At 44.1% G+C, this 26,144-nt stretch overlaps 1 protein-coding gene across 5 annotated transcripts in view; it reads right to left on the minus strand.

The window, feature by feature from the left end:
* Positions 1-26,144, minus strand: part of SPTBN1 (spectrin beta, non-erythrocytic 1) — a 211,475-nt gene that overhangs the window by 68,719 nt on the left and 116,612 nt on the right. For all 5 annotated transcript variants that reach the window (XM_070379571.1, XM_070379572.1, XM_070379573.1 and 2 more), the window contains one exon: positions 85-236. In XM_070379571.1, the coding sequence (XP_070235672.1) occupies positions 85-236 (152 nt within the window). The remainder of the gene's footprint in view (positions 1-84; positions 237-26,144) is intronic.

The following is a 26,144-nucleotide window of genomic DNA, read 5'->3' on the forward strand; positions in this document are numbered from 1 at the left end:
ACAAGCCCAGACTTGATTTTTCAAAAACATTTCCCCACCTATGGTACAAGACACTTCACAGCCGCCACCCACCACCCCCCTTACCAGTCTCTCTCCAGAGAGGACCTCCAGTAGCTTGATGAGCATCCGTCCATCCCGAAGGTCAGTGTACAGATCTGTGATCCGGCAGGACACCCGGGCAAGGTGGGAGTTGACCCACTTGGTGAAGGTCTTCTTTTGCACAGCTTCACGTTCATCTGTAAGCAGAGGAGAACTTGCTTTACCACCAATCACAGCCTGGGGGTGGTGGGTGAGGGGCATGAGATGCCAGCCAAAGGAAGAAGAGCAAAGCTCAACTGTAATGAACCTCAAAGTCAACAACTCGGGAACAGAAGAACTGGACAACCCTTGACTGTCTGAGCCCCTAAGCATAACCACCGGCAGAGCATCCTTTGCTTGCACTCACTTCATTTTCTCCACCTCTGCTGAGGGGGCAGCAGGATATGGAAGGCCACAGTGGGCAGTCCCGCCCGATAGTATATACTTGGCTGGCGAAGTTTCTAATGTGTGCGTCACAGCAGTCACTCCTCTAAGGCAAGTGCAGGAGAAGCACTCTGTGCAGAAGGACATGGGGCAGAAAAACTCAGCAGACGGCCAGCAACTGCTTCTTCATGTACAAAGGGTCAGGCATCACCTGACAGGACAAACTCACCTGTGACCTTGATCTACTATGACCCTTTTGCCTGCTTAGCTGGATGTTCAGTGAACAACAGAGAAGATGGTGGGCAGTGTGGCAGAGTACAAGGAGCGCTGGCCAAGCCCTGGGAGAGCAGGGCATGGGCCTGAGGAGACTTGGTCAAATATGTTCTGAGACCCTGGGCTCAGTGTCCCCTTCCATAGAGTGGACGACCATCATTTCCAAGCTTTCGTGGAAGCTTGTGCATTCGTGGAAAACACCACTGCTGGTTTACAGTCTAAAGTGGGGTGGCTGTACATCTAAATCATCAAGGAAACAGGATTAAGCTTTCCAAGCCTCAGTGATCAGTCTGTCCAAGCCAAAGCCAGAAACTCTAGACCCAACTGCCTAGAACAGGCCCTTCGCACCCCATACAAACAGGCTTCCCATCTCCTTGCTCTGCAGAGTGTTTTAAACGCAGGCCATTGCAGATCTTCAATGGAGAGCCATGGAGTGTGCCCAGGCCACTGATTAAAACTCCTTGACTGTTCTCTACCAAGCTCAGCAGAGAGCCACAGAGTGTGCCCAGGCCCACTAACTCAAACGCCAACTGTCCTCTACCAAGCTATCCTTTAATCACATACTCACCCCACCGCCAACAGCATGAATTTGTCCTGAAAGGACCCAAGACTTCCTCTTTCCTGTGTGAGGCCCAAGCCCACCAAGAAGAAACTACAAGAAAGGGAGGAGACTCCAACAACGTTTTATGTATTTCTGCACCACCAAGTGGCAAGTAAAAAGCAGCCTTGCTGATGGGGCGTGTACTTGGTGGCCTGGATGTTCTGGGTTCCTAGGATGGTCAGGGGGCCCTGGGAATATCTGCCTGGAAGGTTCTGCTAAGGCCTCCACCCACCACAGGGAGGAAGCTAGACAGAGACAAGTCTGTGTGAATCACTCAGTCGTGTCCGACTCTTTGCAACCCCATGGACTGTAGCCCACCAGGCTCCTCTGTCCACGGGATTCTCCAGGCAAGAATACTGGAGTGGGTTGCCATTTCCTTCTCCAGGGGATCTTCCTGACCCAGGGATTAAGCCCGGGTCTTTTGCACTGCAGGCCGATTCTTTACCATCTGAGACAGAGACAAGAGATGAGCGTTTACTGCTGCCAACCAGGCAGGTGAGGCCACCGGGGCACCTTCCAAGATAGCTGCCCACCTGCACAGCCAACAGCTTGCCTGGACCCAATCTCCCGAGAGAACAGCCCACCAGAGGAAAAGAGGGCCTTCCCCCACGACAAAGGCCTACTGAAAACAGACAAAAGATCAAAGAGGGCAGGACTGACAGAACAAGGAAAAAGGCAGTGAGGGCCAGAGTGGAGACTGAAAAAGGAGCTGCGCCAATAACATCATGATTGGTGGCAGAGAAAAGACCCCATGCATTATTAATCACATAATCATCCTGATGGCTGGTATCTTTACAACAGGGACAAGGGAGCTGCATTTTTTGGCCTTAGGTTGGCTGTTCTGAAAGAGCAGGTCCAGAGCAGAGCACACAGACACATAAGGCTTCCCCTCGGGGCATGCCACAGATGGAGAGTGACTTGTGGCTCAGAGGTGTTCAGGGTCAGCTAATTTCTTTCTAAATTATATATCTTTTATGTGCTACATGGTTGGAAATGTCTTTAATAAAGCCCTTGATAGTATCTTAGGCTGTAATTAAAGGGTCTGGGGCTCCATGTCACTACCACACCCAGCCTCTCACGGGAACAAGATGGAAATGAAAACCTGCTTGAATAAAGTTATTCCTGTATCAACAAGTACCACATGTGCCCCCAGCCAACTGTCACTCCTTCAGGTGAATCTCACCTTATAGAAACACCTCCGGCTGCTTTCAGGTTCTGAACGAAGAGGTTCCTTTACGAGGAGACTCTGAGGATCTCCTTCCAGAGACAGTCAGCCACCCCTACAGCACCCTGTCCCGAGGAGTCAGAGCCCAACCCCAACCCTTGTCCTTGGGAAGATGCAAACAATGAGGCCACAGGGGGATGGAACAGAGGGAGCTGAGCGGAAAGAGACGAGGCTGAGGCTCTGTGAGGGGGAGGCTCTCCAGGGCGACTGAGGTCCCCAGGACCTCCAGGAAGAAGTGGGGAAAGAAGAGGAGAAAGAGAAGTTCAAGACCAAATCTAAACAGAAAGAAGGAGAACTTGCTCTCCAGCCCCCTCTCCCACATCTCGCTCTCTCCTCTGCCTCCAGCCTCAAGAGCAAGCTCTGCGTGGTGTGAGCGTGCTAGAAAAACTAGAGGGTTCAAGTTCCTCAGGGTTGCACCACTCACTGGAAAAGGCATGGAAGATTCCATCCAGGGACTGGTCCAGAACCAATGCCCTACGACATGAGGGGCAGGAAATGGGCTCAGCCGAGAGACACAGAGCCGGGCCGGCTTAGCGTTTCCTCTTACAATGGAGTAATTGGTGAACAACAAACATTTCTGAAGCCGGAAGGAGGGGAAGGGAGGGGGAAAAAAATCTCCCCAGCAGGCCAGCTGAGGATGAGGCCTCCTGTCTTTGGGGACTCCATCCTTTGTTCTGCCCTTCCCGGGAAGGCGCAGTGACATCACCCCTGCACTCCCAACCCAGCAAGGCCGGGGTAGATCTGCCCAGATGCCTGCCCAAGGAGGAGCTGGGAGCCCTAGAGGCAGACAATGGAAGACAGTTCAGAGGCATGTTCCCCACTTCAAACTGCTTTTGCTGGGCCTGAGCTAAGTAAGGAGGCAGCCAGAGCACCAGAGAAAAAGAGCGCCTACTTCTAGTTCTACAAATAGGAGCAGCTCTGGAAAAGGGAGCACTTATAAGCTCCACTTGATCTGCTTATTTAGACCAGTGGTTCTCAACTGGGGGCCACTCTGCTCCTGAGAGCACATAAGGTGATGTTGGGAATCGAGTGGGTGGAAGTAAAGAGATGCTGTTAAACATCCTCCAGGGCACAGGGCAGACCCTGCAACAAGGAACTAACCAGGAGAAATCCTGGGTTAGACCTCTGGGCTTACACCAACTGAAGCTGACACTAGGACACCCCAGCAGGGGTACTATTCATTTATTCCCTTTGCCCAGGTCAAAGGCTTTTTGACCTGGATAGTGTGCTTGTTGGCTGATGGCAAAAGAAACTCCCTGCCCTCAGGCTCATTCAATTTCACAAAGAGCTGCCACTTTCTGGCAGGGTAGGACAGGCAGTGGGCTTAGTGGTGGTCAGTGTGACATGGGCATTTCTGTCCCCCATGCCATCTGCACCCGTCTTTGCCCTTTCAGGGCCACATACTGCTGTTAATCAATCCAAATCACGCCTGTATCTCCGCCTAAGAATTCACCCTGAGGAGCCTGACATTGTGGCAAATTCCCATCCATGTCTGCCCCAAACTCAGCAGTGGTGTCTGAAAGGAACAGGTACCCCATAGCTGCTCCCTGTAATGTATTTCAGCCATGCTTGCCCTTCACCTCCAGCCTTATGCTTACGCAGAGGGACTCACCTAAAGGTGGGTCTGGCATTCAATGAGAGGACATCAAAGTGCCTGTCACGTTCTAACTCTCACACTTTTCTCTCACCCTCTCCCTTTCCCAGCAAAGTAGTCTGTTCAACAACCCCAACCATTCAAGTACCTTCCCAAGGATCATGGAATCATATCTCAGGGTAGAACAAGGCCTTGCAAGTCATCTGAGTCAACTTTCTTTTCTTTCTTTAAATCTTTACTGAATTTGTTACAGTATTGCTTCTGTTTTATTTTTTTATTGGCCAGGGATCAAACCCACACCCCCTGCATTGGAAGGCAAAGTCTAAATCACTGGACCATCGGGGCAGTCCCTGAGTCAACTTCTTTTCAAAAGCAAAAACTCCCTTCTACTGCACCTGAACCAGCTATTTAATTTTTTTTTTTTAAAAGGGGGAACTGTGTATATACAGTAGCTGCTAAGTCACGTCAGTCGTGTTCGACTCTGTGCGACCCCACAGACGGCAGCCTACCAGGCTCTCCCGTCCCTGGGATTCTCCAGGCAAGAACACTGGAGTGGGTTGCCATTTCCTTCTCCAATGCATGAAAGTGAAAACTCAAAGTGAAGTTGCTCAGTCGTGTCTGACTCTTAGCGACCCCATGGACTGCAGCCTACCAGGCTCCTCCGTCTATGGGAGTTTCCAGGCAAGAGTACTGGAGTGGGTCGCCAGTGCCTTCTCCGGTGTATACAGTAGAGCAGGAGGCTAATAGTTGTACAGAAAGAAAACAACTTGTTCTTTCTCTTTAAAATAACAATACCATTCACCACATACTTACTGTATCCCTGGTACCGATCTGTGTACTTTATTCCCCTAACTATTCCATGACGTGGGACCTATTAACTCTCCAAGGCAGGCTGGCTCCAGAGCCCAGTTCTCAATCACTACTCAATGATGCCTCTACCACAATATTCAAAAAAACACGTTTCAATGATAATACTATGAATCACCCTCATCTCACCATCGTAATCCAAGTTTATACTTTTTTAAAGGGTCCACTCCATCACTGAGCAGCTCCAACTGTTGGGGTGCTGTCTCCATCAAGACTAGATGGCTCTGTGGCCTGCCGAGGAAGCCTGCTCCACCTCTGATGCTATGGAAAATAGATTTCCTCAGTCCTTCACATAAAAGCCTTCAGGTCTGAACACTCCTCACTGATCCCTTTTTGCATGACGGTCACAATGTGGTGCACAGATTGAAACCCAAGATGGTACCTGAAGACTTGACCACCTCTTGGAGACCTAAATATCACCGAACACCTACCAATACAAGTTCGGACTTGAAGTAGCCACAGCAACAGCAGTCCAGAAGCATTAACTGGGGATCTTTAATCCCCGGGTCGGGAAGATGCCCTGGAGGACGGCACGACAAGCCACTCCAGTATTCTTGCCTGGAGAATCCCATGGACAGGAATCTAGCAGGCTACAGTCCATGGGGTCACAAAAGAGTGACTAAACAACAAACATATCAGAGGTGCAACCCTCAGATACAAGAAAAGTGGGGAACCACGTGAGGAAAGGGCAAAATGAAGGGCAAAATGAAGCCCTAGCCCTCGGAGGGAGAGAGTGGTGAGGTGGTCAGTGTGTAGGTGCAGGGGTTGGCAGTCAGAAAGGACTTGTAAGGCTGCTCTCAAAAATAAGTTTGCCAGGACCACAAATTCTATTGTGGAACCCTGAGAACCTATAACTGAAAAGCAGTTCCAAACACGAAGATCCAACCAGCTAAGTCTTCTTAGCTCCACAGGCTCAGACAGGAACTAGCCAACCACCAGGTCAGTGAGGACCACTGGGAAGCAAATAAGAAACCCAACCTTGAGTGAGTAACAACATTTGCATTGGCCTCTGATTGGAAGGGGTGAATTACATTGACTTTCTAGCATGGTGCTCTTTCCTGAAAATAGAATTCTACAAGATGACACTATCATGCCTCTGAACAATAATTTACACTTTCTCAAAGCTCACTAACTCAGAAGACTAACTTGGTCAGGGATGTGGGACACCAGCGTGCTCTCCAGCAAAGCCCGAGGCTTGGGGGGGGTGGTGGGCTGTTCAGTGTCATCAGCCACCAGTGACACTGACTGTACTGGGTGTCCTGAGGTGTCACTCTATCTCTTCCACTGTTTAGGTTAAGAAGGATTAGGATCTTTTCCTCTGCTATCTAGACGCATTGTCTTTTGTTTTTGATGTGTGTGTGTGTGTGTGTGTGTGTGTGTGTGTGTGTGTGTGTATGTACGTGCTTAGCTGCTCAGTCATGTCCAACTCTTTGTGACCCCATGGACTATAGCCTAATCTGAAATTTTCAGAAGACGTCTCATAGAAAGAGGATGAGATATGTAGAACAGAGAAACATACCTGCTTAATTTCAACCAAAGGGCTGCGAATATCCTCTTCATCATCGCCTTCTATAAGCACATAACTGACTTTCTTTTTAGGGAATAACTATGATCAGTATTGGAAGGCTGGAACACTTTTTAAAACTAACTTACTCTAGAGAACTGACTCTAACTGGAAAAATGAACACTGTGTTAGCACGAGTTAAGCTACAGGTTATAGAAATAGCTTTGACGAACAGAAGGGCATTGTGTTATGGAAATGATTGTACAGTATCTTTCCACAACACCCTCTGTACAGAAAGCTAAACATAACCATATTCACCATATGCTTCAGCTCTAGCTATGGAAAGGGACGGATGGCAGCCAGGGATGAAGAAAGGCCTGGAGGCATGAAACCATCTCTGGATGGAAAAATAAGGGAAACACAGAAACAAGGACTGACAAATGCCTCCATTTATTATTCTCTCAATGACTGAATTTATACCTGACTGAAAGAAGGAAAATCTTTCTTCTACTTTTCAAACAGTCAGAACCTGTTGGTGTAACCTAGTGTTTTCTATCAGGATCTTCCTCAGATATGCTAAGATAGTCACCTATCTTAAGCAAGAGTTGGCAACCATGTAATTTTTCTCTATATAAACACACAGTCAAGTTAGGTATAGACTTGGGTTCAGAGAAGGAAATGAGGTACAGAATGGAAGCAGAAATCAAAAGGAGACAAGACAATCATTCCATGAATACATCCCACAGGTAGCTACTTAAATCAACAATACTGTAGAGCAAGCTGAGTAAAGACTCATCTGAAGTGGAGAGTATTAATAAGCTGCAGTATTTACAAAGTGCATACTTCATGCAGAACTCTCTACGCAAGACTTGCCCTTGATGAACTGAAAGCCTAGCTGGGGAAACTACATGGAAAGTTAAAAAATAACAAAAAATATTACAAAGCAGTACAGCTGCCATGAGGATGACCTCAGCAATTTATTTTTTGGGTGTTTGGAGGGTAAAACCCACTATAGTTAGGATGGGTTCAGGCCCCATCATCCAACAGTTACTGAAATCCCTTGCCTCGTGCTTTTCCTATCCTTACCCTTCTTAAACATCAGTGCCAGAATTGTCTCCTCCAAACAGTGGTGTTTCAAAGGCACCACTGCACCAGCACCTTCAGTGTCCCCCAGCCATCTATAAGACAGTTCAAATCTAAGCCTGGCATTCAAGGGTCCTAAGCAGCCTCTGGCAGGACACCTGCTTTCTCTGGGATCCTTCCCAATACCCACCCATCTCCCTGCTCAAATCCAACCCAAAAGATCCCTACTCATCATGTTCTCAACACTCACTTTGCACATTCCTTTCCTCCACCTTTGCTTACACCATTCTAACCTGGAAAGTACTTCTTTTAAGACCCAAGTCAAGATTAGTTCTTCTAAGAGGAATGTACTTGATGGGATGAAGTCTCTCTCTCCTCTGTTTATTATGTACCCTGTGTCCTATCTCCTTATCTGTCTGTAACTGCATCCAGGCCAAGGACCCAACTCCATATCCGCTTAGAGCCTTAGCATGCGCTTGGAGACTGGGGGGTGGAGGATGCACAATAAACATTTGCTGAACATCCAGTGCCTAACAAATAAGCTCTCAAGTTAAGTCTTGTGGCTTCCACTGCTGGTTCCAACTGTTCATGAAGAAAACTGAACTGCAACTGTTCTTTGGGGTCTGATAAATGATAAAAATGCAATTTTGTGATATTGTCTTTCAGATAAGAAGGGGTCCAAAAGCTAATCTAAAAAGTAGTTTCACAGAATTTTGTTTCTGCTTTGTTTGGGAACAATTGCCACCACATGCCCATACAATAAGAGTGACGCTACAAAAACACAGAAGGGTATAATTATAACATTATTTCAACATGACCCAAACAAGCCAAAAGTCACAAGACTTAATTTATACTAATTTTAACAACTTATCCATTAAAGCCCAATTCTTGAGGTTTTTTTTTTTTCTTTTTAAAGAATTCTAACTCAAAACAAAAGAATACAGTAGGGTGGAGGCCCCATATGTGCCTTGGCTTGAAAAAATAAATAAATCATTTCCCAAGAGTGACATGCAAAATACACAGAGCAGGAAACCGGAAACAGGCAACTGGCTGAATTGATAATAGAGAATCAAACTGTTATCTTGAGGCAGCAAAAGGAAGGAAACTAATCTTTTGACTGAAGGCCCTGTGACGGATTAGTCTGGGGGCCTTTAATTTATGTTTGCTGATTTGTATATAAATAGAACTTGAGTTAAAATACTTTCCCAACAGTTTAACCAGCTTCACGGACAAAACACATGTAAACATCTGTTCTAAATGCATGTGTAGTAAATATGAAATTCTCTGCTAACACTTAACACTCTGATGTGCAGACTATAAAACAACCGTGAACTCCCCGTAACCCGGCGCCTACAGTTTATGTCAGGGGGCAGGGCTTGCAGCTTCCTGAGGGTCTTTCTTGTAAGCAGCACAGCCCGGCTCTGCCAGGGTGGAAACCAAGGCACACAGGGGGAAGCTCTGGAGGAGGCTGCAGTGATGAACTGAGAAAGCAGGCCATATTCCAGGGCTCCCGCCCTGCCATTTTATCACCTCAAGGTGAGCCCCTTAAAGTCACAAACACCGACACCAAGGCTGTGGAGGAGCCAGAGGTGACAGTAGGGGCCAACTCTGAAACCAAGGCAGAACAGTAGCACTGACTCCCCTGAGATGAGAACCAGGGTGAACACCACCAAACCAGAAGGGACGAGTGAGTGCCTTGAAACACAGAGACACAACCTCAGGAAGAAATATTCTGAAATCATCTGCTCAACCTGCCTAGAAATTTGTGGCATGCTTCAAAACACCTTTACAGACAGAAATCCATCCCACTGGCTCTGCTACTCTCCATCTCTGTGGGTCAGGCCAGCAGGGATCAGCCTGAAACTACAGCCAGGGAAATCAAGAGGGTGAGGGATGGAGTGAGTCCTCCTTCACTCCTATGCACTGCTGGACGCTGCAGCAGTACCTTGTTTATTGTAAGCTGCCAGTTCTGACTAGACAAGGCCCAGAAAGGGTCTGGGGATTCTGCTGAGGGCATCCGGCTAGCAAAGGCACACCAGGATCAGAGCCTAAAGGAATCCTGAAGCTCCCACTCACATCCCCTCCTACTGTGCTTGCGGAAAACACGTTATCTCCCAAACAGCACAAAAACCTCAGCCATCCATCTTGGCTCAGTTTCTTCATGACCAAAATTTAAAACAGGCATTAGCAAACTCTGGCCTTAGAGTCTGTTTCTGTACAGCCTGGGAGCTAGAGGGCTTTTTCTTTCTTTTGAGGGTTGGGAAGGGTCACTGAAGGAGGATGAGGAGACAAGATAGAGACCCTGCATGGCGGCAAAGCCTAACATAGTTTCTATCTGACCTCCACAGAAAAGGTCTGTTGAGTCCAGGTTTAAAACATCTTTTAGAATATCCTTGGTCTCACATCCCATTTGCTAGCTTCTGTTTTCAAGGACATGCAGCTAGGCTGATGTGCTATGGCCACATGCCCTTTCCTTTTTTTTTTTTTACTAGGACTCTGCCCACACATCGGGTCAGGCAGGGGCGGGGTGAGGAGGTGGGGGGACCCTCTCAGCTGAGGAGTATTTATCTGGTTACCACCACACAACAGGATTAACAGCGCTACCCTGGCTGTCAGGAGAGACAAGGCATGGTGAACACCACACGCTGGAACTCAAGGCCACACCTTCACTTCCTGTTCAAAGGATGAGGAAGGGCCATGAGGCTGGGCCCAGATTCCAGGCTCCCGCCCTGCCCCCTGCACACGTGCGTGCGCACACACACACCTCAGGCTCTCGATTCTTACTCTGAAGGACATTTTATTCACCATCACCTCTCCTCCCTAGTCCTTCCTGGGAGATTACAAAATATTAGGTAAAGGTGAATATACTCAAAAGATGGAACAGGTTTGGATCTAAAAAGATGGTACATCCTTAATAAACTTTTATGCAGAATGCTCACATTAATACAGACTAACTAGGAGAGAATTTTCTAAGGGGCAAACATAATAGGTACACTAAAGCCTTTATGAAGGTAATTTAATTGCAATATATGATGGTGTGTGTGTGGTATTACTTTTTCTAAGCAACAACTAAAGAAACAGTGAATAATATATTCTAAACCAGACTACTATATGGCACACAAATTCACAGGTAAAGGTAAAATTCTGCAAGTCATTGTTAAGGGCTTTTCCTGCAATTCATTTTTAAGGGCTTAAAGGGAGGTTTGTATTACAGGACTCTCAGGTACGTGTGGTGAGAGAGGAGTTTGCTATGCATCTTTTTTCATGTAATGAGCAAAAAAGGGAGCTATTCTGGACAGTACACTGAAAATCAAACAGCGCATGCCCTAGCTCTTGATGACTTTTCTTCTCTAGTTTTCCAGAATTCTTCAGGTCAATGGTGCAGGGAGTAAAATTGAAATGTCTTTCATACACTAGAGTCACATTATTGTCAGATACTCAAGATACAAGAGGATACTTACTACTTGGTGTTTTCAAAGAGGCTGATGCTGCCAACAAGATGACTGCTCCAACTCCAGCCTCTCGGTACAGTTCCTGATAGCTAGTCTATACAGTGAGGATGTCCAAATTAACTGTAATTCACTGAGGACAAAAAGCTCAGATCCAAAAGACTCTTGTTTTAAACCACACAAACAAGAAGGAAGGAGCAAAGACCTAAAAGTCACCCTAAAGTTGTCTGCTTTTCACGAATAGTATAGTGTTTACTGTCAGAGGCAACAAGAAAACCCAGGTGGCACTATGGTAAAGAACCAGCCTGCCAATGCAGGAGATGTAAGAGACGTGGGTTTGACACCTGGATAGGGAAGATCCCCTGGAGGGAGGGGGAAGGCATGGCAACCCATTGCAGTATTCTTGCCTGGAGAATCCCACTGACAGAGGAGCTTGGCCGGCTATGGTCCACGGGGTCGCAAAGAGTTGGACACAACTGAAGCGACTTAGCATGCATACATAGTGCTCACTGGGCTTCCCTGGTGGCTCACTGGTAAGGAATCCACCTGCCAGTGCAGGAGACGCAGGTTCAATCCCTGGGTTAGGAAGATGCCCTGCAGAAGGAAACGGCAACCCACCCCAGTGTTCTTGCCTAGGAAATCCCACGGACAGACAGGCTTGGTGGGCTACAGTCCATGGGGTCCCAAGAGTCGGACATGGCTTAGCACCTAAATGACAACAACAACAATAGTGTTTACTAAAATAATCATCTCTGAATGAATTGACTATGGAAGTGCCCATGTAACAAAAATCTAAGGTATCATGGAAGGCCTCCAAAGAAGGCTATGTGTGTAAATTTAATCTAAAAAGAACTGGCATTTTGAAACAAAGAAGCCACAGTGATGCCTGTTATCACTTGTATCTATATAATGATGACAAGGTTTCACTTAGTGAGAAGAGAAGTTATGTATAAAAACAAATGAAACAAAATTTTAAAACTGGCCAATTTTAAAACTGGCTTCTTTCCTGAAGAGCATTACAAATTAGTCACCTAAACCCCTTCTTGCCAGTAACCACGATGCACCGCAGAAACTATCAGGGATGAAGTGGCAGAATAATAAATTAAGTAAGGCTGTCTCAACTTCAGTGCCAAACTTCAAAATTAAATAAGCCCAAGCTTTCATGTGTGTTTGGGGAAAGACGTCCAAACTACACTTGGATTTCTAACTAGCAGTTGTGCCAAGATGAAAATACAAAATGCATAATGCTATAAAGATAAGCTCCTCTCTGGACTGCACTAAATAATTCTAGAGCTTAGCACTATTTTCTACATGATATCATAATGCATCAAACCCAAATTTCACTTCTTACTGTATATTCTTCATCCAAGAAGCAATAACTGAATGATAAATTCTGACCCAATCTTCGATTATATATTTAACTCAGCCAACTATTTTGCTGGAAATTGACTCCACATAGAACAGAAAATGGTCTACAGTCTAGTATCTGACACTCAGCCATACAGGTCTACGGTCATTTTTTTTTTTCCCAACTTGGGTCAATCTATCAACCAATGAGCAATGATTTATTGAGTAAACGCTATAAAGACATTGGAAAGAACACCTAAAAGTTCTGAGTTCTTACCTATGGTAATCGTTTCCTAATATATGCAAACATTAAATCATTATATAGAACACCTGAAACTGGTAATACTTTACATCAACTGCATTTCAATTTTAAAAAGCTTACCAGCAATTTTCAATTCCTTAAGAATTCATAGCACTAGATAACTGATGCCCATGCTCAACTACCATTTAGTTATTTTTAGGGTGTCAAAATGAAAAAGAGAAAATTATCACTCACAGGTTAAACAATTCTGCTAACTTCCTCTGTGGTTTTCCTCAACCCCACACATAGAATAAGTGGTCACCCAAGATTTCTTACAAAGCCAAATAGTACAGTTTTGGTGGGCAGATTCTATAAGTACACAGTGTACAGTACTTTGCTTTAATAAAGGAGGACAGAAAAACTGGAGGAGGAGATGGCCTCACAGTCAAACCCTCTAATGATCTAGTCAAACAGCTGGGCGGAGGGTGTCCCTGGACAGGCCCTCACTCTAATCAAAGGAGACCAGGACAGTTAACTAGTTTTTTTTTTTTTTTTAATCAGTATCTATTTCTCATTGATGGGAACTCTCATCAAAGCTTTAAAGTACAGTTTTACAGAAGACAATGCACCAGGTATGCCCTAGATCTGGTGGAATCTTCCTAGCTTACAACTGGTCATTTACCTTAATTTCTTAAAATGAAAAAGTAACAAAAGGGGGCGTGAACAGGAAGATTAGTTTTTTCGCTGTTTTATTTGTCTTAGAAACTTAAATCTGTTGCACAGTGTTGCTTAACTTAAATGCAAGTGTCTTCCCACAGAACCTTTCTATTTTTTTTATTTATATTTATTTATCCTTGGAAAAAAAGTTATGACCAACCTAGACAGCATATTAAGAAGCAAAGACATTACTTTGCCAACAAAGCTCCATGTAGTCAAAGCTATGGTCTTTCTAGTAGTCATGTATGGATGTGAGAGTTGGACTGTGAAGAAAGCTGAGTGCTGAAGAATTGATGCTTTTGAACTGTGGTGTTGGAGAAGACTCTTGAGAGTCCCTTGGACTGCAAGGAGATCTAACCAGTCCATCCTAAAGGAGATCAATCCTGAGTATTCATTGGAAGAACTGATGCTAAAGCTGAAACTCCAATACTCTGGCCACCTGATGTGAAGAACTGACTCATCTGAAAAGACCCTGATGCTGGGAAAGATTGAAGGCAGAAGGAGAAGGGGACGACAGAGGATGAGATGGTTGGATGACATCACCAACTCAATGGACATGAGTTTGAGTAGGCTCTATGAGTTGGTGTTAGACAGGGAAATCTGGTGTGCTGTAGTCCATGGGGTCACAAGGAGTCAGACATGATTGAGAGACTGAACTGAACTGAACCTGCTCTTAATTGGGGCATGCTGGATCTTTATTTGTGGCATGCAAACTCTTAGTCGCAGCATGTGAGACCTGAGTTACTGAGATCCTGGTCCCCTGGCCAGGGATCAAACCCAGGCCCTTTGCATTGAGAGAACAGAGTCTTAGCCACTGGACCACTAGGAAAGTCCCTCCATAGAACTTATATAACGTCCCAAAGCACACACCCCACATGCAGGCCCTCACCCATCCCTTTTCTCTCCCATCACTACAAGCAATATGTTAACTCTCACTTCACAACATTGAGGGCTTATGACAGGTGTGTTGACCCGGCTGCTGTGGTTTTATCCATCTGTAAGGGAATGGGCCTGTCACAGGAGAAGCTTGACTCCTGGTTACCTAGACGTGGCCTGGGAACTCTACTGCTATAGCTGACTTGTTCTTTGGGACATTTTATTGCTTAATAAAGACCTTGGCTGTTTCTCCTCAACAGACTCTATAAAGATAATAATCTTGGAACTGGGTGGGAAGGGCTGGAGGCTCAGAGATGTTCCGTTGGGGTGGTAGATAGCAGAAATTCCACTTCCAGGACTAGGTGAAGGAAGGCGAAAATAAACTGTTTCTTGAATTTGAAAAACAAATCTTGTCCAAAGACACAGAGAAATGGACATATGAGTATGTACTGGGTAGGAGGCTAAGTGGGCAATATAAAAAAATTTTAAATGCATTTCCTCCATGTACCAATCACACCTCTATATACTTTGTAGAAATACTTGTACATAAAGATGTATAGGATATGAACTGCAGATTTTTTTAAATAATTGTAATAAATGGAGGGCAAAAACAACATGTTGTTTAATTGTTAAGTCATGTCAGACTCTTTGTGATCCCATGGATTGTAGCCCTCCAGGCTCTTCTGTCCATGGGATTCTCCAGGCAAGAATTCTGGGGTGGGTTGCCATTTCCTTGTCCAGGGGGTCTTCCCAACTCAACCCAAGGACTGAACTCCTGAACTGCAGGCGGATTCTTCACCGCTACACCACTGGAGAAGCCCTTACTGCCCCCCACCCCTACAAAAAAAAAAAACAAACCATAAGACCAAAAACAACTAAATATATTAATAGACTGATTAAACTATGATTCATTCATATAAAAGAACACTATATACATGCCAAAATAGAGTAAGGGAAACGAATGAAGAGTTACTTAGAGAATCACATATATATTTTGCATGATCCTATTAGTATCTATTTATTTACGTTTAAGTATATAAAAAGGTATAGGAAGATACTTTTCAAACCATTAACTCTAATTATCCCAAGAGAGCAGCAGATGTAGAAGGCATTTCTGTTTCTGTATTTCTGCACTGTTTTTTTTGCTGTTGTTAATGAACACATACCATTTTTTAAATATGTCAAGGGCATTTCCATTTGCAGAGAAAAACATGTAACTCATTTTTATTTGATAAGAGAATTAAGGTTCACCAGTGGGTCTGAGATTGATGAGTATGGGGGGGAAAAAAGGGGCACTCACCAGAGAAAAACAAATTCTCCCTGGGCACCACAAAGGGTCAAATGTGAAATGCTGCCTTCAGTGAGCACTCCTAAATAAATAAAATACCAACCTGAATTTCCATGTCTTTCTTCTGGAGACTACTCAATGAGTATTTAACCTTATAAAACACTTATAAGCACAATAAGGCAAACAAATATTAATACTCCCTTTCAATAGGGAACTGAGGATATTATTATAACACAAAAATTAGTGACAATCACTGAAGAAACACTAGTTTTCAAATCAGGATCCCCAAGGGCATGCTCCAAGTACACTTTCTCACCTGTGCTTTGGTCAGAAACATTCCATTACTGGAGTTCCACTTCAGATTTATGGGAAAAACAAATTCTATTTTTAAAAGGTATTTGCAAACTGCTGTACTGAGCAACGGGAAATAAAGAGAGATATTATGCAGTTTACTGTTTAATGACACACCAGCCTCGATGACAGGTAATTATACTGCACGGCAATGAGGAACAAGCAACGCACCGGAGAGATTAACCGATCAGACATGAGTCAAGGGGTCAAAGCTTCACAGTTGAGATTTGACTCAAGATGACATCACAAATCAGCAGCAAGGAGAGGATCAGAGCCCACCAGCTGGGGTTGATCTACCTACCAGCACTCCAGCCACTCAAGTGGGAAGCTCCACGGACGTGATCCTGAACAATTGGGGATCTCCCATATCCACCCCCATACTTACGAGTTTATGGAGCACTTACCAGAAGGGCCACACAACGCCCTTCTGAGCACTTCACCCAAACTTATTTAATTCTCACAACCACACTGTGCAGCAGGTACTCTTATCATCAAACATATTTTGCCTAAGAATAAACTATAAGGCTCCGAAAGGTTCAGTGGCTTGCCCACAGTCACAAAGCAAGCACAGTTCCAGAAGCCAGACGCAAGGACTGGTGCCACAGCTCTCACTACTCCAAACAGAACTGTACATCAGCAAAGACCTTACCAGCATAATTAATATGAAATTAGGCTCAAGTCTCAACGATGAACTGGTTTATTCCCAACCTACAGGGACTATGTAGAACTAATTCCCTTAGTTCCATCCACCTTAATTCCTGACAATTCCAAAACCAAAACTTTTACTTATAATTCAATGATGGCAGAGGTCCTCATCAGAAAGCCCTCCATGTTTTCAGCTGTTCTTCCCCTTTCACCAGGGTCTCTTCAAGGTACATCAAGGCAGGTGCTCTTCTCCCCTGCCTCCCACTGGGGAGGGGTGTAATTCACCGTGCCCTCAGTCACCACCAATCCAAACCCAAGATCAACACCTTTCTTTCTGCCATCACCTTTAGCTATAACACAGAAATGTCTTATGATTCTCTCCTATCCCAAACCCCATTTAAAGTATTTTTTTAGATTCTGGAACCACTGAGTCAAGAAAATAGCTTTGTGATTGTTTTGCCATCATGTATTTTTTCAGAGAGATGAGATCATTTAACATTGTACTTGTTTTTTTTTTTTTTTTTTAAAGGCATCAATATCAACCCAAAGCTTTGAACAGGCCTAGGTTATACACAGCCAGACTCCAGGTGTGTTTTCCTTTTAGCTTGGTTTCCAGAGCCATCCTATTTTTGGCCCTGATAACTACAGGCACTCCACATACCAAACCACAGAGCAGTGCCTCCTCAGCCAGGGCAGAGAGAAACGCCTGATGTCTGGCATGGGGAAAGGTCTTCATTCAGATTTGAAAGTAAGTAGAGCAATTATTTAATAAAAATACATAGCTCGGGGTAATTAGCAGGAGCAACCAAAGTGTTTAGCTGAGTTCTCCCTTTTTATCTTGAGGCAGTTCCAATAGACAAATGCTCAGAATTAATGAAGTTTAATGAGACCTGCAGCAGCTGGCTAATTAGTCAGTGAAGAGGAAAGCAGTACTGACAAGGGAAAAGGGGCTTTATTCCTGTTATGAGCCCAGGCCTTGGACAGTTCTCCTAAACTGTGGGGCTATACCCCCAAGAAAATTCCTGAAAACCTCAAAGTGGTCCCAGGGCATATTAAACAAATTTTTTTTTCTTTTTTAAAGGCAAAGAAACCAAAGCATGAATGCTGGCTTCCCCAGAGCTGGTTCACCAGATGAGGAGGAGTGGCTATGGGAGCCCAGAGGCTGTGGCAGCTTGGCACCAGCCATAGTTCCCAAAGGAGCAGCACCAAATTTTGTCAACATCAAAGAGTGACCACACCCTGGGGAAGCTGGACAGTCACCATCTTATGTCTCACTGAAGATCTTACAGAGAATCCTCAATTCTGAGCATCCCTTCCTCCCCAAAACTAAGAATATTTAAAAGGCTATTAATTATGAAGAAGCAGCACTTAATAACAAAGGGAATCTCTTCTGCTCTCCATCCTGCGCTTGGATCATCATTTTAAAAACTGCACAGCAGGAACCCAAATCCTTTCAGAACTAACTAGTTACTAGCAGCAAATTCCCCTTCATGGATCACAGCCTTGTCGTGGTGAAGGGGCTTGCATAACTCAATGAAGCTATGAGCCATGCTGTGCAGGGCCGTCCTATGACCAGTAGGACGGGTCATAGTGGAGAGTTCTGACAAAATGTGGTCCACTGGAGGAAGGAATGGCAAACCACTCCAGTATTCTTGCCTAGAGAACCCCACAAACAGTAGGAAAAGGCAAAAGATATGACACCAGAAGAGGGGGCCCCCAAGTTGGAAGGTGTCCAGTATGCTAATGGGAAAGAGCTCCATTTTTTCTGGAGCTAAGATGAATAGCTCCAGAAAGAATGTAGTGGCTGGGCCAAAGAAGAAATGACACTCAGCTGTGGATGTGTCTGGTGGTGAAAGTAAAGTCCTTTGCTGTAAGAACAATACTGCATAGGAATCTGAAATGTTAGGTCCATTAATTAAAGTAAATTGGACATGGTCAAGCAGGAGATGTTAAGAATGAACATCAATGTCTCTGGAATCAGTGAACTAAAATGGACAGGAATGGGAGGATTTAATTCAGATGACCATTATTATCTACCACTGTGGGCGAGAATCCCTTAGAAGAAATGGAGTAGCCCTCGCAGTCAACAAGAGTCCAAAATGCACTACCTGGGTACAATCTCAAAAATGATAGAATGATCTTGGTTTGTTTCCAAAGCAAACCATTCAGCATCACAGTAATCCAGGTCTATTATGCCCAACCCCTAATGCTGAAGAAGGTGAAGTTCACCAGTTCTATGAAAACTCTCAACACCTTCTAGAACTAACACCAAAAAGATGCCCTCATCATCATAGGGGACTGGAATGTAAAAGTAGGAAGTCAATAGATACTCAGAATAATAGGCAAGTTTGGCCTAGGAATACAAAATGAAGCAGGGCAAAGGTTAACGGAGTTTTTGTCAAGAGAACACTGGTCATAACAAATACTCTTTTCCACAACCCAAGAGATGATTTTACACATTGACATCACCAGACAGTTAATATCAAAATCAGACTGATTATGTATTTTGCAGCCGGAGATGGAGAGGCTCTAAGCAGTCAGCAAAAACAAGACCTGGGGCTGACTATGGCTCAGATTATCAGCTCCTTTTGCAAAATTCAGGCTTAAATTCAAGAAAATGGGGAAAACCACAAAACTATTCAGGTATGACCTAAATGAAATCCCTTATGATTATACAGTGGAGGTGACCAATAGATTCAAGGGATTAGATCTGGTAGACAGAGTGCCTGAAGAACCAAGGTCAGAGGTTCATTAACACTGTGCAGAAGGCAATGACCAAAACCATCCCATAAAAAATGAAATGCAAGAAGGAAAAGTGGTTGTCTGAGGAGGCTTCACAAATAGCTGAGGAAAGAAGAGAGGCAAAAGGCAAGGGACAAAGGGAAAGATATACCCAACTGAATGCAGAGTTCCAGAGAATAGCACGAGGAGATAAGACGACCTTCTTATATGAACAATGCAAAGAAACAAGAGGAAAAAAAACAGAATGGGAAAGACTAGGTATCTCTTCAAGAAAATTGGGAGATACAAAGGGTAAATTTCATGCAAAGATGGGCACAATAAAGGACAGAAACTGCAAGGACCTTATAGAAGCAGAGGAGATTAAGAAGAGGTGGCAAGTATACACAGAAGAACTGTACAAAAAAGGTCTTAATGACCCGGATAACCACGATGGTGTGGTTACTCCAAACATCCTAGAGTATGAAGTCAAGTGGGCCTTAGGAAGCATCACTAGGAACAAACCTAGTTGAGATGATGGCATTCCAGTTAAGCTATTTAAAATCCTAAAAGATGATGTTGTTAAAGTCCTGCACTCAATATGCCAGCAAATTTAGAAAACTCAGCAGTGGCTACAGGACTGGAAAAACTCAGTTTCATTCCAATCCCAAAGAAGGACAATGCCAAAGAATGTTCAGACTGTTGTACAACTGTGCTCATTTCACATGTTAGCAAGATTATGCTCAAAATCCTTCAAGTTTAGGCTTCAAAAGTACATGAACCAGAACCTCCAGATGCACAAGCTGAGTTTAGAAAAGGCAGAGGAACCAGAGATCAAATTACCAACATTCATTGGATCATGGAGAAAGCAAGGGAATTCCAGAAAAACATCTACTTCTGATTCACTGACTACACTAAAGCCTTTGACTGTGTGGATCACAACAAGTAGGAAATTATTAAAGAAATGGGAGTACCAGACCACCTTACCTGTTTCCTGAGAACCCTGTATGCAGGTCAAGAAGCAATAGTTAGAATCGGACATTCAACAACAAACTTGTTCAAAACTGGGAAAGGAGTACGTCAAGGCTGTATACTGTCACCCTCTTATTTAATTTATATGCAGAGTACAACATGCGAAATTCCAGGCTCGATGAATCAAAAGCTGGAAGCAAGATTGCCAGGAGAAATATCAACAACCTGAGGTATGCAGATGATATCATTCTAATGGCACAAAGTGAAGAGAAACTAAAGAGCCTCTTGATGAAGATGAAAGAGGAGAGTGAAAAAGTTGGCTTGAAACTGAACTTTGAAAAAACTAAGATCATGGCATCCAGTCCCATTGCTTCATGGCAAATAGATAGGGAAAAAGTGGAAACTGTGGCAGACTTTATTTTCTTGGGCTCCAAAATCACTGCGGATGGTGACTGCAACCACAAAATTAAGACACTTGCTCCTTGGGAAAAAAGCTATGACAAACCTAGACAGCATATTAAAAAGCAGAGACATCACTTTGCCAACAAAGGTCCATCTAGTCAAAGCTATAGTTTTTCTAACAGTCATGCACAGATCTGACAGTTGGACTATAAAAAAGGCTGACTGCTGAAGAGTTGATACTTTTGAACTGTGGTGCTGGAGAAGACTCTTGAGTCCCTTGGACTGCAAGGAGATCCAACCAGTCAATCCTAAAGGAAATCAACCCTGAATATTCACTGGAAGGACTGATGGGGAAACTGAAGCGCCAATACTTTGGCCACCTGATGTGAAGAGCAGACTCACTGGAAAAGACCCTGATGGTGATGCTGAGAAAGACTGAAGGCAAATGGAGAAGAAGCGACAGCACAGATGAGATGGTTGGATGGCATCGCCAACTCAACGGACATAATTTGAGCAAACTCTGGGAGACAGTGAAAGACAGGGATGCCTGGCATGCTGCAGTCTACGGGTCACAGAGTCAGAGACGACTAAGTGACTGAACAACAAGCAGCAAGTTTCTCCTTCTATCAAGAAACAACAAGGGAGGGAAGTTTTTTGTTCAAAGAGAATCTGACTATACTCGGATATAATCTTATCCCCCTAACACACACACACACACACACGCACACACACACACACACACACACCCTGATGGCAATACTAGTTATATAATCTTATCCCCCTAACACACACACACACACACACACACACACACACACACCCCTGATGGCAATACTAGTTATATAATCTTATCCCCCTAACACACACACACACACACACACACACACACACCTGATGGCAATACTAGTTATATAATCTTATCCCCCTAACACACACACACACACACACACACCCTGATGGCAATACTAGTTATCTTCCTAGTTGACAAGGCCTGTGCTTCAAATTGCCTTCTCAATAATGTGGATGAATCTGCTCTTTATATATTTAAGAAACAGGCTATGAAGAGCCAGTGTGGGCCTTAAAACTGAAAAGTGCATGGCCAAAGTGGGTCAGGAGCCTCTAAATGTTGCTGGTTTCCTAAAAGTTTCAGGTTCTTTGTTTTAGTTCTACACATAGTTCTATCTTTAACCTCCACCATTCAGCATACCAGCAAGAAACAAAATCTCCTCCTTATGTAACAATAAAGTCACCCCAGAGTAACCTTCACACACTGGGTTTTTACTTCAAAGAAAAACAGCCTTGCAGCCATCTTTGCCATGAAGAGGGTACTCTAGGGAGAAGCCTGAATTTTTTCAGCATTTGCTTCCTTCCCCACGAGGACCAGAGGCTGTTAGTGCCAGCCTGGAGAACACTTTCCTAGATGGCTTTAATGTAAATGAAATTATTCCCATTAATTATTGACATAAAAAAAGGTCATACAACATTTGTCCTAGCAACACCAGAGAGCAGTTCTTGCCAGCAGCTTTCTGACTCTGGGAGAAGAGAAAAGAAACACTCATTAGTTCAGCAGAGATTCGAGTTTATAACCTGCTTCCAAAGTAAATACAATTAACTGCTCAAGGGTATTTACTTTTACAGTTTTAGGATCTCTGTCACACTGTACTTTCTGGAAAGATCTGAAACAATACAGTCATTCCAGTCTTCATACGGTGGCTAGAACCGGTTCCGACATTCTCATCAACCCTGTGAGACTGACATTAATCTAAACCTAAAGGTCAACACTCAGAACTGCACATGGCAGATACGTGTTCCCCATTCAAAAGCAGGACCAGCAGCGGTGCTCAGCTCCCTTGATGTGCCCCCTCTGGACATGCACCCCAGCTAGTGAGGATCTGGTCCGCCTAGAGTGCTGGTATTAAGACAGCAGCACTTTCCTGTCTCCTGTGCTCTTTCTACTATACAGATTAGAAGCAACCCTCACTGGGTGCTACAGTCCCTCCATGTGAAATGTGAAAGACTGTGAGTTTAGGTGGTTTCAGAAACATCTGGTTTGTGATATTATATGGTTTACCCATATATCATATAATATCACAAACACACTGGCTGTCATCTCTACAGAATAAAAAAACCCTGTAACTGATAATCATGTATTCTGCCTCTTTTGGGGGACATTCTTTCACGTGTGGGGTACCACAGGCTGCATGGAAGCTGTTATTCATTCTGACTGCATGCTTGCTTCTGACTGCATGCTCCTTCCAACATCTGAAGCACACTGCATCTCTGCAGATAAGGTAAAAGAGATCACTTGAACTATATACAAATCCATAAAATAAGCTTTACCCTCAGATCAAAATGGGAGTTTACAACACACACACTTGCCATATGAGAATTTTCCATAGCACTCTCAACAGAAAATTTCTTGGGGAAAATGTGGAGCAGTGACATGGCACCGTTCAGCTTAATAATGTCAGACCTTGCCAAGAAAGATGAAAGACGTTCACATTTTTCTGGATAGAGGTGTGCAGGGAGAGAACAAACCTAGTGTTCACCAAACCAAAGACCCCATGACAAGTCTTGTGATTCTTGACTCTCCAGCAGTAGAATTATCATCACACATACACACACACAAGCACATGACCATCAGGAGACACTTGCCCAGGCCAAATTAACTAATTTCTTGGACTAGGTGGGGTACAGAAAACCAAATTACTTGCTTCTTTTATGCCAAATGCACAATAGATGGTAAACAAAATCAAACTTGTGCTTTTAGGGTAGAACAAGAAGTAAGGATGAATAAGTGGCCCTCTTAAAAACCTACTTTTCTATCTGCTACAGGGAACTCAAAAGGTGGCCTGGGGGAAAAATATCTGAACAGCAGCTGGAAGTCTTCACATACACTTGGCAGCAGCCAAACCAGAAATAGGGATTATCTACTTCATTCACACATTGGAAATCACAGAACAAAAGGTAACTAACTTGGCCCAAATACACCCACAAATGCTCCAGCAGCTGAAAATGTTTAAAGTCAAGAAAAATCTGCCAACTTCAAGAATCTGAACTTAAAATGTAGGTCTGGGCTCAACTTTATGCTCCTAGTTAATGCCATCTCTGTTGAAAACTGCTCCAGGATTACCTTCTGTACAGCCTGCACCAAGGAGTCCATCAGTTCAGTTCAGTTCAGTCGCTCAGTCGTGTCCAACTCTTTGCGACCCCATGAATTGTACACGCCAGGCCTTCCTGTCCATCACCAACTCCCAGAGTTCACCCAAACTCATGTCCATTGAGTTGGTGATGCCATCCAGCCATCTCATCCTCTGTCGTCCCCTTCTCCTCCTGCCCACAATCCCTCCCAGCATCAGGGTCTTTTCCAATGAGTCAACTCTTCGCATGAGGTGGCCAAAGTACTGGAGTTTCAGCTTTAGCATCATTCCTTCCAAAGAACACCCAGGACTGATCTCCTTTAGAATGGACTGGTTGGATCTCCCTGCAGTCCAAGGGACTCCCAAGAGTCTTCTCCAACAACACAGTTCAAAAGCATCAATTCTTTGGCGCTCAGCTTTCTTCACACTCCAACTTTCACATCCATACATGACCACTGCGAAAACCACAGCCTTGACTAGATGGACCTCTGTTGGCAAAGTAATGTCTCTGCTTTTGAATATGCTATCTAGGTTGGTCACAACTTTCCTTCCAAGGAGTAAGCGTCTTTTAATTTCATGGCTGCAATCACCATCTGCAGTGATTTTGGAGCCCCCAAAAATAAAGTCTGACACTGTTTCCACCGTTTCCCCATCTATTTCCCATGAAGTGATGGGACCAGATGCCATGATCTTCGTTTTCTGAATGTTGAGCTTTAAGCCAACTTTTTCACTCTCTTCTTTCACTTTCATCAAGAGGCTTTTGAGTGAGTTCCTCTTCACTTTCTGCCATAAGGGTGGTGTCATCTGCATATCTGAGGTTATTGATATTTCTCCAGGCAATCTTGATTCCAGCTTGTGCTTCTTCCAGCCCAGCGTTTCTCATGATATACTCTGCGTACAAGTTAAATAAGCAGGGTGACAATATACAGCCTTGACGTACTTCTTTTCCTATTTGGAACCAGTCTGCTGTTCCATGTCCAGTTCTAACTGTTGCTTCCTGACCTGCATATAGGTTTCTCAAGAGGCAGGTCAGGTGGTCTGGTATTCCCAGCTCTTCCAGAATTTTCCACAGTTTATTGTGATCCACACAAAGGCTTTGGCATAGTCAATAAAGCAGAAATAGATGTTTTTCTGGAACTCTCTTCCTTTTTCCATGATCCAGCGGATCATGGCAATTTGATCTCTGGTTCCTCTGCCTTTTCTAAATCCAGCTTGAACATCTGGAAGTTCACGGTTCATGTACTACTGAAGCCTGGCTTGAAGAATTTTGAGCATTACTTTACTAGCGTGTGAGATGAGTGCAATTGTGTGGTAGTTTGAGCATTCTTTGGCATTGCCTGTCTTTGGGATTGGAATGAAAACTGATCTTTTCCAGTCCTGTGGCCACGGCTGAGTTTTCCAAATTTTCTGGCATATTGAGTGCAGCACTTTCACAGCATCATCTTTCAGGATTTGGAATAGCTCAACTGGAATTCCATCACCTCCACTAGCTTTGTTCGTAGTGATGCTTTCTAAGGCCCACTTGACTTCACATTCCAGGATGTCTGGCTCTAGGTGAGTGATCACACCATCGTGATTATCTGGGTCGTGAAGATCTTTTTTGTACAGTTCTTCTGTGTATTCTTGCCACCTCTTCTTAATATCTTCTGCTTCTGTTAGGGCCATACCATTTCTGTCCTTTACTGAGCCCATCTTTGCATGAAATGTTCCTTTGGTATCTCTAATTTTCTTGAAGAGATCTCTAGTCTTTCCCATTCTGTTGTTTTCCTCTATTTCTTTGCATTGATCGCTAAGGAAGGCTTTCTTATCTCTCCTTGGTATTCTTTGGAACTCTGCATTCAGATGCTTATATCTTTCCTTTTCTCCTTTGCTTTTCACTTCTCTTCTTTTCACAGCTATTTGTACGGCCTCCTCAGACAGCCATTTTGCTTTTTTGCATTTCTTTTCCTTGGGGATGGTCTTGATCCTTGTCTCCTGTACAATGTCACGAACCTCTGTCCATAGTTCATCAGGCACTCTATCTATCAGATTTAGTCCCTTAAATCTATTTCTCACTTCCACTGTATAATCATAAGGGATATGATTTAGGTCATACCTGAATGGTCTAGTGGTTTTCCCCACTTTCTTCAATTTAAGTCTGAACTTCGCAATAAGGTGTTCATGATCTGAGCCACAGTCAGCTCCCAGTCTTGTTTTTGCTCACTGTATAGAGCTTCTCCATCTTTGGCTGCAAAGAATATAATCAATCTGGTTTTGGTGTTGACCATCTGGTGATGTCCGTGTGTAGAGTCTTCTCTTGTGTTCTATTAGCCTTTGCCCTGCTTCATTCCATATTCCAAGGCCAAATTTGCCTGTTACCCCAGGTGTTTCTTGACTTCCTACTTTTGCA

This window comes from Bos mutus, chromosome 11 (assembly GCF_027580195.1).
Source record: "Bos mutus isolate GX-2022 chromosome 11, NWIPB_WYAK_1.1, whole genome shotgun sequence".
In the NCBI taxonomy this organism is placed as follows: Eukaryota; Metazoa; Chordata; class Mammalia; order Artiodactyla; family Bovidae; genus Bos; species Bos mutus.